This window comes from Rhinatrema bivittatum, chromosome 5 (assembly GCF_901001135.1).
Source record: "Rhinatrema bivittatum chromosome 5, aRhiBiv1.1, whole genome shotgun sequence".
Classification (NCBI taxonomy): Eukaryota; Metazoa; Chordata; class Amphibia; order Gymnophiona; family Rhinatrematidae; genus Rhinatrema; species Rhinatrema bivittatum.
Window position 1 is genome coordinate 338,335,373 of NC_042619.1, and position 16,017 is coordinate 338,351,389.

Sequence of the window (16,017 nt, forward strand, 5' to 3'; positions counted from 1 at the left end):
TGAATCTCCTGGGGTGACATAAACTGACTTTCAGCCCAGGATGCCGCCTGAGCCCTGAGAGAGTGAGCTTTAAGACCATCCGGCACAGGACGACCGTCACAGATGTATGCAAAAGCAATTGCGCCCTTCAACCAACGGGCAATAGAAGTCTTAGAAGCCTGAAGTCCCTTCTTGGGACCATGCCACAAAATCATTAGTCACCTCCAAATACCTCAAAAGTGTCCTGCGGACATCCAAACGTCTCAGGTCTCAAGCAGATCGGAGATCCTCCTCTGAGAAGGTAGGCAATTCCACCGACTGATTTACGTGGAAGGCCGTAACCACTTTAGGCAAAAAGGAAGGAACCATCCGCAAAGACACTCCGGACTCAGAGATATGCAAGAACGGCTCTCTGCACGACAACGCCTGGAGTTCCGAAACACAATGCGCTGAAGCAATAGCCACCAGAAAGATCGCTTTGAGGGTTAAGTCCTTCAAAGTAGCTCGTTTGATAGGTTCAAATGGTGAAGCGCAGAGACCACGAAGAACCAAATTCAAGCTCCAGGATGGACAAGGTGCTCTTACCGGAGGACGCAAATTCCGAACCCCGCATAAAAATCGAGCAACATCCGGGTGACAGGCCACCGAAGAACAGTCAATTTTGCCCCGTAGACAGCTCAGGGCCGCTACCTGTACCCGAAGCGAACTGTAAGCTAGTCCTTTCTGTAGGCCGCCTTGTAAAAACGCGAGAATATGGCCTATGGAGGCTCTCCGTGGGGACACCCCCAACTCACTGCACCAGGAATCAAAAACCTTCCAAACCCTAGAATAGGCGAGGGACGACGAAGTCTTGCGCACTCTAAGAAGAGTGGAAATCACAGCTTTTGGATAACCTCTCTTTCTTAGTTGTTTCCTCTCATAAGCCAAGCCGCCAGACAAAAGCGATTCGCTAGATCGAAAAATACTGGACCCTTGTCGCAGAAGATTCGAGAAATGCCCAAGATGTAAAGGACCGTCCATCGCTAGGTTGATGAGATCCGCAAACCATGGCCTTCTTGGCCACTCCGGAGCCAATAGGTCCCAATGGTCCCACTGGAATAGTTGTCTGCAATCGATCAACAGCCTTCTCACCAGCCTAAACCTGATCCTCAATACAAATAAGACAGAGATCCTCATCATATCACCAGACGAAAACATCCTCCTCAACTCCCCAAGCTCTTCACAATTCACAAAAACAGCTATCAATCACTCACCTTCCATCAGAGATATAGGGGTTCTGCTCGACAACCAATTTAATCTTAAAACATTTGTCCAAAATACCACTAAAGAATGCTTCTTTAAATTGCAAGTACTTAAAAAACTGAAACCTCTCCTGCATTTCCGAGACTTCCATCTGGTGCTGCAATCCATCATCCTCTCTAAAATTGACTATTGCAACTCCCTCCTTCTAGGTCTTCCCGCGATCACCTTCAAACATCTGCAGATGGTCCAGAATGCCGCCGCTAGGATACTCACCAACTCAAATAAAAGAGATCACATCACTCCCATCCTTCAGTCACTTCACTGGTTACCCATCAAATTTAGGATCTCTTTCAAAGTTCTCATGATGATCCACAAGGACATCCATAAAATCTCCCCTCTCAAGCTCAGCAGCCAATTCCGTCCGCACACCTCAGACAGACCAGTCAGAAGAGCGTACAAAGGCTCTCTGTATGCCCCCCCCCCACTGCTAAAACTTCTCTAAGAAAGCGAGCGCTATCAACAGCAGGGCCCACTCTATGGAACACTCTTCCACCAGATCTCCGTCAAGAACTTTGCCCTCAGACTTTCAAGAAATATCTAAAAACTTGGCTTTTCAGTCAAGCTTTCCCTGGAAACTGAAGCTCACACTGACGCCATTCTAAGGTCATGGATTAGGGCTCGTGGACAATGGGCACGCCGCACTCTCAACCCAGTCCTCCCAGGTCTTATCTGGGGTTTCTTCTTCCTTAGTTATTGCCTCTGCTCTTTCTCTCCTATTTTCTCCTGCCCCCCCCCAGCCCTGCCTCTCCCCTTTCAGTTTCCCAGTTATTATTCATCTTAGACCCATTGGACCTAAGCATTATATTTTATGTTTTATATGCTCTTACTCAGTATTGAAGTCTTTTATTCATCCTGTATTGAAGCATCTTATGGTTTGTAAATGTTCCTTTGTTTTTCTAAACGTTCAAATGCATCGCCCTCTCGCGACGGTTCTGTTTTACTGTAAACCGGTGTGATCTGTATACTTTACAGGAATGTCGGTATATAAGAATTCAAAATAAATAAATAGATAGATAAATAAATAAATAAATAAGATAGCCAGACCCCGGTGGGACTCTATGCGCCTTAGAATCTTTCCCACCAGAGGCCATGGGGAAAACACATAAAGGAGTATGTGCCGAGGCCACGGAAGCACCAGAGCATCTACCCCTTCTGAACCGTGTTCTCTCCTTCGACTGAAGAAATGAGCCGCTTTGGCGTTCGACTGAGTCGCCATGAGATCCAAGCGCGGGGTTCCCCACCGGTGAGCTATGAGATGCATCGCCTCGGAGGACAGTTCCCATTCTCCTGGATCCAGGTGCTGTCGACTGAGAAAATCCGCCTGGGATGTGAGAAAATCCACCTGGGATATGAAAAAATCCGCCTGGGATGTGAGAAAATCCACGCCTGCGATGTGAGAAGCCACGATGCGGGTCAAAAAGCATTCCACCCAGGCCATCAATAGATTTGCTTCTGCGGCGACCGGACAACTTCTCGTGCCCCTTTGCCTGTTTATATACGCCCACGGTTGTCGCATTGTCTGATAGAATCCGCCACCGCCTTGCCATGCACCAATGGGAGAAATCGACGCAAGGCTAGACGGACTACCCTGGTCTCTAACCGATTGATTGACCATGTGGCTTGTCGATGGGACCATTGACCCTGTACTGCTCTGGATTGTTATACCGCTCCCCAGCTGGTCAAACTGGCATCTGTCGTAGCAATGACCCAAGGTGGAGGTTCCAAGTCCACCCCTTGGAGGAGGTGGTCCAGGAGTAACACCAACTGAAAACTGGACCATGCCGGCTGCCAGCAATGGCAAAAGCAGTTGATAGTCCTCCGACTTGGGATCCCAACAGGAAAGCAGCACTCCCTGCAAAGGGTGCATATGAGCAAAGGCCCAAGGAACCATTTCCAGAGTATGAAGCCTATGTCCAAGCACCTGCAAATAATCCCAGGCCATAGGCGAGGGTAGCTCCAAACAGGCTCCGCACCTTGAAGTCCTTAAATTGACCATCCGCTGTCGGGGTTAGAAAAGACTTTGCCCCGCCGGAGTATCTAATCGGGCTCCCAGAAATTCCAACTGCTGAGTTGGGATTAGTTGACTCTTCACAAAAGTAGATTACCCAACTGAGCGCTGTAGCTGATCCAACACGATTGATCCGCTAACTTGCAAAGAGCCCTCGACTTTGCCCATATGAGCCCAATCGTCCCAAATAGGGATGAACCAGAATCCCCTGGCGGCGAAGGGACGCCGCGACGACCACCAACACCTTGGTGAATATTCTGGGGGCCGTTGCCAGTCCAAACAGCAGGCCACAAAACTGATAATGCTTCCCCCAGAACCATGAACTTCAGAAATCTCTGATGATGCTCCTGAATTCCTATATGGAGATACGCTTCGGTTTAGATCTAAAGAAGCCAAATATTCTCCCTTGTGGACAACCGCAATGACTGACCTCAGCGTCTCCATCCGAAAAAACGGAACGCACAGGGCTCTGTTGACCTGTTTCAAATCCAAGATTGGTCAGAATGTATCTTCCTTCTTGGAACCATGAAGTAAATTGAATATCGACCGGTTATGACGTTCTGCAGGAGGAACTGGGACCACCGCCCGTAATCGATCCAACGTCTGCGCAATCACCTGCTGCTTCGCAGGAGGACTGCAGGGAGATATCAGGAACAGGTCGCAGAGCGGACAAGCAAAATCCAAAACGTAACCGTGTCTTATAACGTCGAGGACCCACTGGTCTGATATTATCTTGACCATTCCTTCCCGAAACAGGGACAGACGATCCTGAAGTGCGGAATGGGTTGGCGCTTCTTCATCGCGCAGCCTTGTTGGGGGTAAAGGCATGCTATGTCCCCAACCGTTGAGGCTGTCTGCCACAAAAGGAATGTGTCCAAGCTTGTGACCGAGACGCCTACTGACTGAGGGAAGAAAACACCTCTCCCCACACAGAAACGACGTTGGCCCCGAAACCAGCCCCTGGAAGCGCCGAAGGGGCGAGACTGCCTGGGTTTGTCTTCGGGTAACTTATAAACATTGTTGTCCCCTAAGTCCTTAATGAGCTGCTCCAGCTTGTCCCCAAACAACCATTTCCCTCTGAAGGGAAAGGAACCTAAACGGGACTTAGAGGAAACATCCGCCGCCCAGTGAAGAAGCCAGAGCAGTCACTTTGCGGATACTGCTGAGGACATAGTGCGTGCAGAAGTCCGAAGAAGATCATATAAGGCGTCCGCTGTGTAGGCGACCGCAGCCTCCATGCGGTTAGCCTGCTCCGCTTCTTCCGGCGGGAGGTCCTGGGGCATAAGCAATTGTTGAACCCAGCGAAGCGTGGCCCGCTGCATGAGGCTACTACAGACTGCTGCCCGGACGCCTAGTGCAGAAACTTCAAAAATACGCTTCAATAAAATCTCCAGCTTCCGATCCTGGAGATGCTTAAGCGCTGTTCCCCCCCATCATGGGAATGGTAGTATGTTTTATCACGGCCGTGACCGCTGAGTCCACTTTGGGAAGCTTGAGGAGATGTAAGGACTCAGTCGGCAGGGGGTACAACTTATCCATAAGCCCTGCCGACCCGTAAGGAAACCTCTGGAAATTACCATTCCTTAGACACAATCTGAAACAATTTAGGATGAAATGGGAAGGTTTGTGGGGGTCCACGGAGCCCCGCCAAAACAGAATCCCCTGGGGAATTATCCACCTCCAGCTGGGGTGCCGGAATTTCCAGCTCCTTCAACACCTGCGGGATCAAGTGATTCAGCTCGTCCTTACTAAATAAGCGAATGATCTGGGGATCATCCCCTTCCACTGACACCTGTCCGTCAAAATCCCCTCCTCCGAGGGCTCTGGAAACTCAGCATCTACCTGTGGACAGGGACAACGAGCCTCCACCCTCCCCTGGTCCGGGACTGACCTTGGAATCTAAAGGGGGGGGGGGAGGGACCCGAATCCTCCCAGCCAGTTTCTGCCTCTAAGAAGGCCTTGTGCATTAAAAGCACAAAACGCGATGAAAACGGGGCTGGCCTCTTGAAAGTATCCTCCACGGGTCGGGAGGGCGCCCCGAAATCACTACGCTGCGGGCTTAGGGCCGGAGGAGAGAGAGGAGGAAAGTCCCCTCCTCCGACGCTGTTTCCTCTAAGTTCGGCGTGGCCAAGATGGCCACTGCTCCCTCCTCGATTGGAGGCAGGACCGGCCTCTGCCCCCGAATCGCTGTAACTCTCCGTGGCCGCGAGGAATAAGACCCGCGGGCAGTGCTCGGCCCCCGAGAGAGTCCCTCGTCCCCGGGAAGACATCGGGAGCAGAGACCCTCTCAGGAGAGTCGCGCCCCCGCCCCCCCCCCCGCAGGCAGAAGACCGTGGCATTTAGGCACGGGATCTGCCAAGAAAAAAAGCACGCCAAAATCGGAAGGTGCTGCCACAAGAGCAGAATCGCGTCGGGTGACCAAGCCACCCCCTCCGGAGTCCCGGGACCCTAAAACGGCAGGCCGAGGCTGAGTAAAACTTGTGCCACAGCCTGTCACCAACAGGACTTACTTGCACCTTCTCTTGTGATTTATATATATATATATATATATATATATATTTTTTTTTTTTTTTTTTTTTTTTTTCAGCGCTCACAAGAACCAAGCAGCTTCCCTGCTACTTTCTATGGATGAGCCCCCTTCAGAGGTAAGGCCTCTGGTACATGCAAACTGGGGGGAGAGTGACTGGCCCACCGGTAAATACTCCCCCTGGTCACCTAGGGACTAATTAGCTCCGGGTATGAGGCTTTAGGGCACTGCCCTGACAAGCCTGCCCTTAATCAGACCCCCACACAGTGCGTGAGACAATAAAGGAAAAGCGAATAGTAAACTTAATTGTTTTTTGTTTTTTTTTACACTGTCTAAATGAACTAAATTGATCTAGTCAAGGATCACCGTACACTCAAACCTGTACAACCAATGTAGAATTTTGAAAGGATCAGGACCGCAAGGTTATGCCTCTCAATCTGCTGGAGTCAGAGAAGATACTGAGGGATCGCAGGTGGCACTCAGGTATATCTAGGGGGTGCTTTTCAGCTTTTCTCTGACTCCATCTGCTGGAGGGGAGGCATAACCCAGCAGTCTGGACTGATCCTAGTATGTACAGGGAACCTTTGCTACAGAGGGGTTCAGAGACCATTCGTGGGGGTGAAAGGTCTGACTCAATTTGTCCGCAAGTACATTGTCCACGCCAGATAGGAAGTTTGCTCTCAGGAACATGGAGTGAGAGAGAGACCAGGCCCATATCTGTGCTACTTCCTGACATGGCAGGTATTAACCCGTCCCGCCTTGTTTGTTGATGTACCACATCGCTACCTGGTTGTCTGTCTGGACCAGGATTGTCTTGCTGGATAGGCAATCCTTGAAAGCTATTAGGGCATACTTATTGCCCTGAACTCCAGAAAATGTAATTGATGTTGTGATTCTGCCGCAGACCAAGTTCCCTGAGTTTACAGGCTGTTGACATGGGCTCCTCAACAGAGGTTGGAAGCATCTGTTGTCAGTGTTATTTGAGGTTCTGGAGCCTGAAAAGGAATCCTCTGAGAAGATTGGACTCTTGTATCCACCAAGGTAGCGAGAGCCAGAGCTGCCTGGTGACCTGGACAATGCCGGACATTGGATGGTGGGCCTGAGACCACTAGGACTTCAGTGTCCATTGTGCCACCCTCATGGCTAGACGAGCCATTGGAGTAACATGAACCGAGGATGCCATGTGACCCAACAGTGTTAGTAAGTGACGAGCCGTTGTGGATCGGCGAGCCAGCACTAGTTTCACAAGGGTTGCAAGAGTGTGGACACGATCCCTTGGGAGAAAAGCTTTTGCCTGGTTGGTATCTAAGTCTGCTCCAATGAAGGAGAGGATCTGTGACGGAACCAGATTGGATTTTGGGTAGTTTACTAGAAATCCCAGTAACAGTAGTAGCTGTAGGGTTAGACGGAGGAAGGTTAGGACCCCCTTCTCGGATGGAGCCCTTATTTATTTAAAAGTATTTATATACCGTTTTTCCAAAGCAAGGTTATTTGTCAAAATGGTTTACAAAGGTAAAAATAAAATTTAAAAATAAAATAGGATTGAAAATAAAATTAAAAAATACAAAAACTGGTATATACCTAGTAGGTAATGGTATTAACAAAAATCTAGTAATAATGGAGCTGGGCCTTAGGTAAGGGTAGACATGGATGCTTTGTCGCCTTAGGCATTATTGCTATATGCGTGTATGCATCTTGTAGGTCTAGAGAGCAAAGCAAATCTCCCTTTTGGAGAAGAGGGAGCAGGGAGCCCAATGTTACCATTCTGAACTTTTCCTTTTGTAGATGCTTGTTTAAGGCACGAAGATCTAAAATTGGACGAATGCCTCCTGATTTTTTTTGGTATTAGGAAATATCGAGAATAGAACCCTTTTCCTCGTTGTAGAGGGGGCACTGGTTCTATGGCATTAGATTTGAGGAGGGTTGTTATTTCCTCCTCCAGGAGTGGTGAGTGGTTGGAGATACCCCACCCCAGCCGAGGTGGGGAGTCCGATAGCACTGAAAGGAAGTTGTAATGGTAACCTTGAGACACTACCGTGAGGTCCCATTGATCTGTAGTGATTGTCTGCCAGATGGCGGTGAAGTGGCACAAGCGGCCACCCACTGGCAGAGATGGCAGTGGAGGTTGACACTTGCTCTCTAGCCGGGAGTCAAAACTCCGAAGCAGGGCCAGCCTGCGGAGCTGGTTGGGCTTTCTGAGGCCTGGACTGATGAGCTTGACCCTTTTGATATGGCTTGGTTGGGCGGCTGTGAGATGGGGGAGGATAATACCTACGAGTCTTATAGGTTGTCCTCTTAGCCTCTCTTCTGAAGGGACGTTTTGAAGTAGAGGGAAAGTCAGATGGTACAGACGAGAGCTGGCACAATGTCTTGTGGTCGTCCTTGAGCTGCACGACAGTCTCCTAAATCTTATCTCCGAAGAGATTATCACCTATATAGGGGAGGTCTGCCAACCTCTCTTGCACTTCCGGCTGTAAATCCGTAAATTTCAGCCATGCCCATCTTCTTGCACTTATCCTGGCTGCAGACACACTAGAAGCTGTGTCAAAGATGTCGTATGCAGCATGGACCTCGTGCTTTCCAGCATAGAGGCCCTTCTTGAGTATAGAGTTGAGTTGCTCTTGGAATTCATCTGGAAGGGACTCCAAGAAGTATTGAAGAAGTTTAAAAAGGTTCCTTGTGTATTGTGTCATGTAAAGCTGGTAAACTGCAATACATGAAATTAACATGGATCCATGGAATACCCTGCGTCCCAGGGCATCAAGAAACCTGTTCCTTCCAGAAGAATGTATAAGAATGTGGTCTAGGTCGTCTTGCCTTCTTCTGAACAGACTCTACCACCACAGAATGGTGAGACAGTTGGGTCTTTTGGAACCCAGGAGCTGCCTGTATCAAGTAGGTGACATCCGTCTTATGGTTTATTGGTGGCACCGTACCTGGATGTTCCCATGTTCATTGTAGAAGTTCACGGAGGACTTCATGAACAGGTATAGACATAATGTCCTTGGGGGCATCCACAATTGGAGGACTTCCAGCATCTTGTGTCTGAAGTCTTCCTCTGTTTGTAGCTTAAAGGGAATGGTTTCTGACATTTCCTTTATAAAGCTAATGAAGGACAGTTCCTCTGGAGGTGAACGTCTTCTCTCATCAGGAGGGGAAGGGAATGTCATCAGTATCCTGGATATCTGAGGTATCAGACCAGGGCGGGTATGGCTGATCTCCAGCATCGGGTGGGCCTCCTGATGGTAGGAAAAGGCCTATTCCAGCTGGATCCGGTCATGGCATCGAGGGAATCTGAAGAGGCACCGATAAGGGCTGATGCGGCACCGAAGACGGGATGGGCACCAATGTAACCGATGACCTTGATGGATGCTTCGGTGGAAGAACCCCCGATGGGCCTGGAACCAGATCTGGCATTGATGATTCCTCATCTTTCGATGACAGGGGAATCGGCATCGATGAAAATATAGGTGTCTTCGGGGGCACCAGTGGAAGTGCCCCGATAAGGTGTCCAACCTGTCCAGTAATGAAGCCAGCACCGTAGGCATCAGATCAGTGACCAAGATCGGAGCCAGAAGACCTTGCAGTGCTTGGATGACTGACTTTAACCATCCAGTTCAATTCCTCGCGGAAATCTGGTGTTTGGAATACCAGCTCTGGAGTTGGAGGCTGCACAGGCATCGCCGGAGGGTCCACCGGTGAAAGTGGAATCGCAGCTCCCGGCACCACTGATGGTGGGGAACGCCTCAGTGACACGGGCATGGAGGAGGATAGGGCTCCTCAGTGCAGGCCTTCTTCCTCGGTGGCTCCATCGATGCAGACGTCGAGGCCTGCCCTAGATCAGCAGACGAAGCCTTTCGATGCCGGTGTTTTTCCCAGTGCTTGGCCCGGCCCTTCACCGGCGCAGAGGACAAAGAGGTGGACATCTTTGGAAGAGAAATCGCCAGTGGCCGGTTGGTGAGGCGACGGCGTCTATGAGGTCGAGGTTTTAGATGGAGTTGGCTGTTTAGTTTGAAACAGAAAATTCCTTTTTTCTAAGCGGGCCCGGCTACCCTTAGGTGTCATTTGGGCGCATTTGTACAAGTCGCGATGTCATGGGTAACCCCCAATTACAGGACACATACCTGATGCGGGTCCGTGATGGACATCATCCTCAGACAGTTTGGGGCACCGTCGAAAACCTGCAGCCATGCTTACTAAGGAAAATATTAACCGCGATGTGGTCGGTGGCCATCGGGCCTGAAAAGGGAACCTTCGGTAATCGACCGCAAAAACAAGGTAAAGCCTTACCTAACGCTAGCGGGTATCGATATTCGAAAGGGGGACCCCGGATGGGGTGAAGTTTTACAATTTTTTGGAAAAAATTTCCGTTAGGAAAATTCCTGTCAGGAATAGGTGTGACAGCTCCTCAACCCACGTGGCTACTGCTGCATGGAAAAAAAGAGACTGCAGGGGGACCCCTGCTGGATGCAGGGTTGGTGGCATGCTCAGTGTGCCAAGTCAAAGTTCTAGAAACTTTGACAAAAGTGTTCCGAGAGGGCTCCATCCTGATGATGTCACCCATAAGTGAGTAATTCCATCCTGCTTGTCCTGTGAGAAAAGACCTAACAGCATATCATCTTAAAGCTCAGCTTCTTCTTACTCGATGCTGCCTGTGATTCCCCCCTAAGAAAAAAAATCTCTTTAGCTTAAGGCAGGGCAGTGCTGGTATTGGTACTACTACTACTACTACCAGATTTACTTCACTTGAGGTTGATCTTCCAGGAGAAGGAAAAGTTTATCTGCTCTCTTTGCACCTTCCTCTGATTCCCTAGGCATGATGGAAATTTGACAGAGTCTGAGAGTGCTCAATGTCCACTGCCTATGGAAAGAGTTCTGTCACACACACTGCCTGTACCTGGAAGTATGATTTGATATCTTTGTTTGTACCTGGAAGTATGATTTGATATCTTTGTTCAAGAATGTCGGTATAGAAATTCGAAATAAGTAGTGGTGCTGTTTTATTCCACCACTATATACAAAGAGTTTACACACTTTCCCCACTACAAGAGGACGACTCAGGAGCAAATATTAATGCCTGGCTCCTCTGCTCTGTTCCCGAGTTGATATACAAATACTGCAGTGTACTTTTCTAGTTTAAAAATCTGTGTGTCAATACACAGACTTGCTCCCACTACAGAGAACTTATACTAAGTTTTCCTTTTCTCTTTGCAGTTGTTACAGTTAATGCAAAACAGATAAAAGTTTAGGAAAACAGAAAAAAGACTAGGAAAACAGATAAAAGACTAGGAAAACAGATAAAAGACTAGGAAAACAGTAACTGTGTTTTTGACAAGAAACAAGGCAGAGATAAAGCCCACCTCACTTTTCATTTCTCCTTTTCCCAATCTTTTCTTAATTTTTCTTCAGGTCTAAGAGCTCAAAATCCAACTATCCTCTTCTCTTACCCAGAGACTAGCAGGCATTAATTTAGGGTTGGAAGAAAAGAGGAAATCACCGTCAATCCATGCAGATGTCAACTAGGATAGGCTGTTTGAAAAGAATGCTTGACCTTGATCGGTCCTGCTTCCTAACTTGCTCCTGCTCCCTTCTGAATAAGGCAGCTCCAATCAGCTTTCGGAAAAGCATTATTATCCATCCCGCCACCAAAATAAGTGCACCTGAATACGGTTCGAGATAGAGCTCTTTCTCTAGCTGGTCCCAAAATATGGAACACATTACCTCTAGACATAAGGCTAGATTCCCACACACAATCATTTAAGAAAAAATTGAAGACATGGCTATTTGAGCAAGCTTCAGCCTAAACAGACCCAGCCCCTGGTTTCTTCTTTTTCATATTTCTGATTTCTTGAGTTCTTTTTATTTTACCTTGTTTTACATTATTTATGTTTTAACTGAGTTATTCACTTATTTTACTACATTTTATTTTGCTCTTATCTATACTTTTAGCTAATATGAGTTAATTTTTTACATAGATGTAGTATAATTTTAATGATTTATATATTTTACGAATGTTTGTTAATTTATGTTACGTTTTTATTGTATTGATGTAAACAGTTATGATGTTCCCACGAATACCGGTATACAAAAGTGAATAAATAAATGTGATATCACTGGTTGCTAAGCACTATGCTAGCTGCCTTGAAAGGGAAAACACCCCTAAAACTTTACTTATTCCATAGACTTTAATGGGAAATGAAAATGGATGCAAACAAAAATTTGTTTTGGGTATTGTTCATTTTTATTCATTGTCAACAACCAAAACAAATCTGCCTGATTTGGTTTGGATTCCGTATTAGTTTTAAACAAATGCAAATTCCTAATTCTCAGATAAGAGTCCCGCTTAATATGGTCCGCTAAAGGCAAGTAACTTTGGGATAGCATTTTCTCTTACTAGATTTATCTGGCTAAGTTTATCTAGCTAGTATTGAATATTGGTGCTAGTTAGATAAATGCTAGCCACGCTCCTGGAATGCCCTCTGCCCTGCCTTTTTAATCTGATTAAATGTTAGTCGGGTAATGACCTATATGGCAAAAATTCACCCAATTGATGGGGTGGGAAGTTTAAAACTCAGGTCAGTCTAGATTAAAACCCTTTGAATATTGACCTTTAAAAGGAACTGTTGCCAGCATATACATGTTGTATTACACTGTACAAGGAAGAGTAAAAAGGAGTGCCCAGACCGCTAATTGACTTTATCACAAAGGACCTGGGTATATTTCATTTCATTTGATTTATTCGTTTATAGCCTGCTTATGCTATTAAGCAGGGAACATCAAACATACAATCATTAAAAAAACCCACAATAAGTAATAAAAGTGTTTATGTTCAGAAACAATAATGATCTAATGCATAATTACAATGAATATAAATAAATATAAAACACTTCGTACAATTTACTTTGAAATGTGCAGGTTAAAAGTTAAAACAAACTGTTTAGCTGAAAATAAGATGATAAAATTCAATAAAAAGCTTGCCTGAATAAGGCAAACGTAACAAGATTCTTAAATGTATTACTAGCTCATGTATTACTCATGTTTTTTGCTCATCAACACTGTTCTCAGTTACCTGTATATCCCTATTTAGCCTACCCTCTTTTTTAGCTATTCCCTACATTTATTCACGTTATTTTGACGAGTTATTGTTGTCTATTTAATATTTAATAATTATGTTCTTATGTTCAGAAACTCTGTTTAATGTAATGCCTTAACCGCGACAGTTTTGTTCTATGTAAACCGACCTGATTTGATATTTGTATTGAGAATGTCGGTATATAAAAAGCCTAAATAAATAAATAAATGTCTTAGGGCAACTTTCTAATCACATATCTTGTGTCAATGTGCCCACAGTCGGGGGTCCCACTATCAAAAATAATCGCTCCTTTGTAATACACAAATGAGCATGTTTATTTATTTATCGAGTTTTATATACAGTCGTTCGGTTTCGCCATCACAACGGTTTACAAAGTTTCGATGTTTAACAGAGTTTCCAAAAGGTTCATGTGATTGTTAACATAGATATTGTTGGTTTTATAAATGTAGTTCGTAGGTCAAGCTATACAGGTTTCGGTTATGTGTTATCTTACTTTCTTGCATTGGTTCCACATGTTTGCATAGTGTCATTAGGAGGGAAGTGGTGTTTTAGAGTCATTGAGTGAGTTGGTAGGCTTTGGTAAACATCCAGGTTTTTAGATCTTTTTTCAAAGTTTTTAAGTTTTGTTGTGTTCTGAGTTTGATTGGGAGGGTGTTCTAGAGTTTAGGGCTTCCTAGTGAAATTGCTCTCTTTTGAGTTGAGGTGAGTTTTGTCTTGCATGTCTTGCAGATGGCACTTCCAAAAGGCCACAATCTTTAGATAGAGGGAGCCTATTTGGTTTATAAATTGTCAGAGGTGTATTAATCCCTGGACTCATGGACAGCAATTTGTATCACACAGAAGAGCTTGGGCTTCTAAGCTTCAGAGAAACAGATTACCACCACCAGGACTGATTCAGAAGCAGGCTGGAAGGTTGGCCTGTCTCAGGACATGGTAAGCTTGCTGCAGGAAGAACCCATATGGATGCTCTAAGGCCTGGATGATCGACTTACCTTGGGTCTGGATAGGGTTGAAAAATGGGAACTTGTCTTGGTAAAGACTTTCAAAGGCACTGTTCCGCAGGGCAGAAACGGGCAGTGGCTGCAAATCCAGTAGCTCTGTGGGTGGAGGGTATTTCTCGGGTAAGATCAGGTGGCGGAAAGACACAGGCAACTGAGTTTCACATGCTGTGAAAAGGAACAGCAGCACAGAAAAGATACACTAGTATAATTACACTTCAGAGTATACAGCACAAACAAATTCATATACATCATGAAAGTATAAGCAAAATGCAAAATATCAAATTAGCAAAAAAAATGCAATCCAGTTTAAACATTTTGATTTCCACTAACATTCAAGATATTGGCACCTAAAAGACTCATTGACAAACTTCATTATAAAGGCCAGGCCAGTGAGTCACTGACCCTCACACTAGTAATAGATCTTAACTGACTTTCTAGATTTCAGATGATGTTTCTTTTGCACTCAACCAGTTCTGTTTCACATTACCTTTTAGGAGGAAATATTATGCCTTACCACAATAATGCAAATATGAAGCTGAAGGTCTACATTCTGGCCTCTTAGCTCCTACTTATAACATGTGCGCCAGATGCTGTCATCAAAGTAAAGCCCAAACCTAAAGTGCCATAAGTTTTCATGCGCAGCACTTGCTATGTTACTCTGTAATTCCTCCTGACCTCACCCCACCCACTTCAAGCACCTCAGGCTCAGCACAGATATCCTCTCTCAGCACCCTTCCCCCCCCCCCTCCAGCCACAGCCTAGTTCATAGAGGATGGAGAGACTCTATACAGTGCTAATGCTCAGCATATAAAGGAGGGACTCACAGAGCCAGCGGTCTGACACCACCCTAATGAAATACTGTGGGGGCAAAGGCTCGAAGACTGGCACAAAGAAAGTGACAAGGTGCTCATCCTGTGCGTATTTAGCTTTCAGCAGGAAATATTCATTGTGCAGTATCACTTCACTGTCCACATCCTCCACCAAGATCCAAAAGGCTTCCGAGGAGCCGTGCACCTAAGAAGAAAAAATTGTAAAGCGGTCAGCAGGGCATGAGATTGCCGCCACACACACATGTAAAGATAAGAGCAAGGCATGAGATCACTGGCAGGCATTTGGGATATTCAGTTTGTCTAGACTCTGGGATATCAAAACAAAGAGTGAGGGAAAGAAAGAGTCTCAGAAACTTTAAGTGGCAGAACCTCACTTACTCTGTTAAGCTCCCCAAGCAACAAGGCACACTGTGCTTCCATTATAGAACCACTCTAATTCTGCAAGGATAGAAACTACAGTATTCATAAGATCCTTTGTTTTCAGTTTAAACTGATTTTTACCAATAAATTCTACGATTTTTCAAAAAATGACAATCGTTTTAAACTGATTTTCATCCTGACTTTAGGGTGATTATTAAAGAGCAGCCCCAGAACTACAGATGCAGTGTGTCCAGGCCTCTAGCAACTGCTGGAGTGTGGGCCAAAGCACCTGCAGCATTTCAAGTTCCACCCACCACCAGCAAAAGCACTTGCCTTCCAGTGCCACTGATGTGATGTTTCAAGTCCCACAGCGCCGCCTCCTCGGCAGGCAAAGTACCTGTTGCTTGGTGCTGCCAATGCAGCATTTGAAGCAGGCCATGACCACCTGAAGCACTTCCCGGCAGGCTCTCTGGTACGACACAAAAGCAGAAGTGCAGTGCTGCAGAATGTTGGAACCTCAGTAAGCATGCTGTTGAAGAAGAAAGGAGAAGCCTGGAGCCCCTACCATAAGCATGAATGCTGTTGAAATGGGGGGTGGGTGAAGGAGAGAGGGAGATTCTCATTGGGGTTGTAGGGAGACAAAGGGTCATACTAGGCAGAGGATGGGATGCTGCTGCATGGGTGAGTGGGAGATTCTGCTCCTTCCTCTTCATCTAGCTAGATCAGTGAAGACAGATGTTCCCAAGCTTCATCTGAAATGGGCGAGATCCTGCCAAACTTGTTCATAAGACCTCCAAGCCAAAGGAAGCCTCTTCTGAGGCTCAAACATCTAGTAAATAATGCTTCAAAATGAATGCAAAAAAGACCAGGTTGCCACTTTTCAAATGTCTACTGGCGACATCAACCAAAGTTCCGCT

General features: G+C 46.2%; 1 protein-coding gene across 1 annotated transcript in view; it reads right to left on the bottom strand.

Annotated features, from left to right (window-relative positions):
• SNRNP200 (small nuclear ribonucleoprotein U5 subunit 200) overlaps positions 1-16,017 on the bottom strand; it is a 915,618-nt gene that overhangs the window by 332,297 nt on the left and 567,304 nt on the right. Inside the window, exons 28-29 of the mRNA XM_029604465.1 lie at positions 14,735-14,924; positions 13,902-14,075 (exon numbers count right to left, since the gene is read on the bottom strand). Of these exons, the coding sequence (XP_029460325.1) occupies positions 13,902-14,075; positions 14,735-14,924 (364 nt within the window). The remainder of the gene's footprint in view (positions 1-13,901; positions 14,076-14,734; positions 14,925-16,017) is intronic.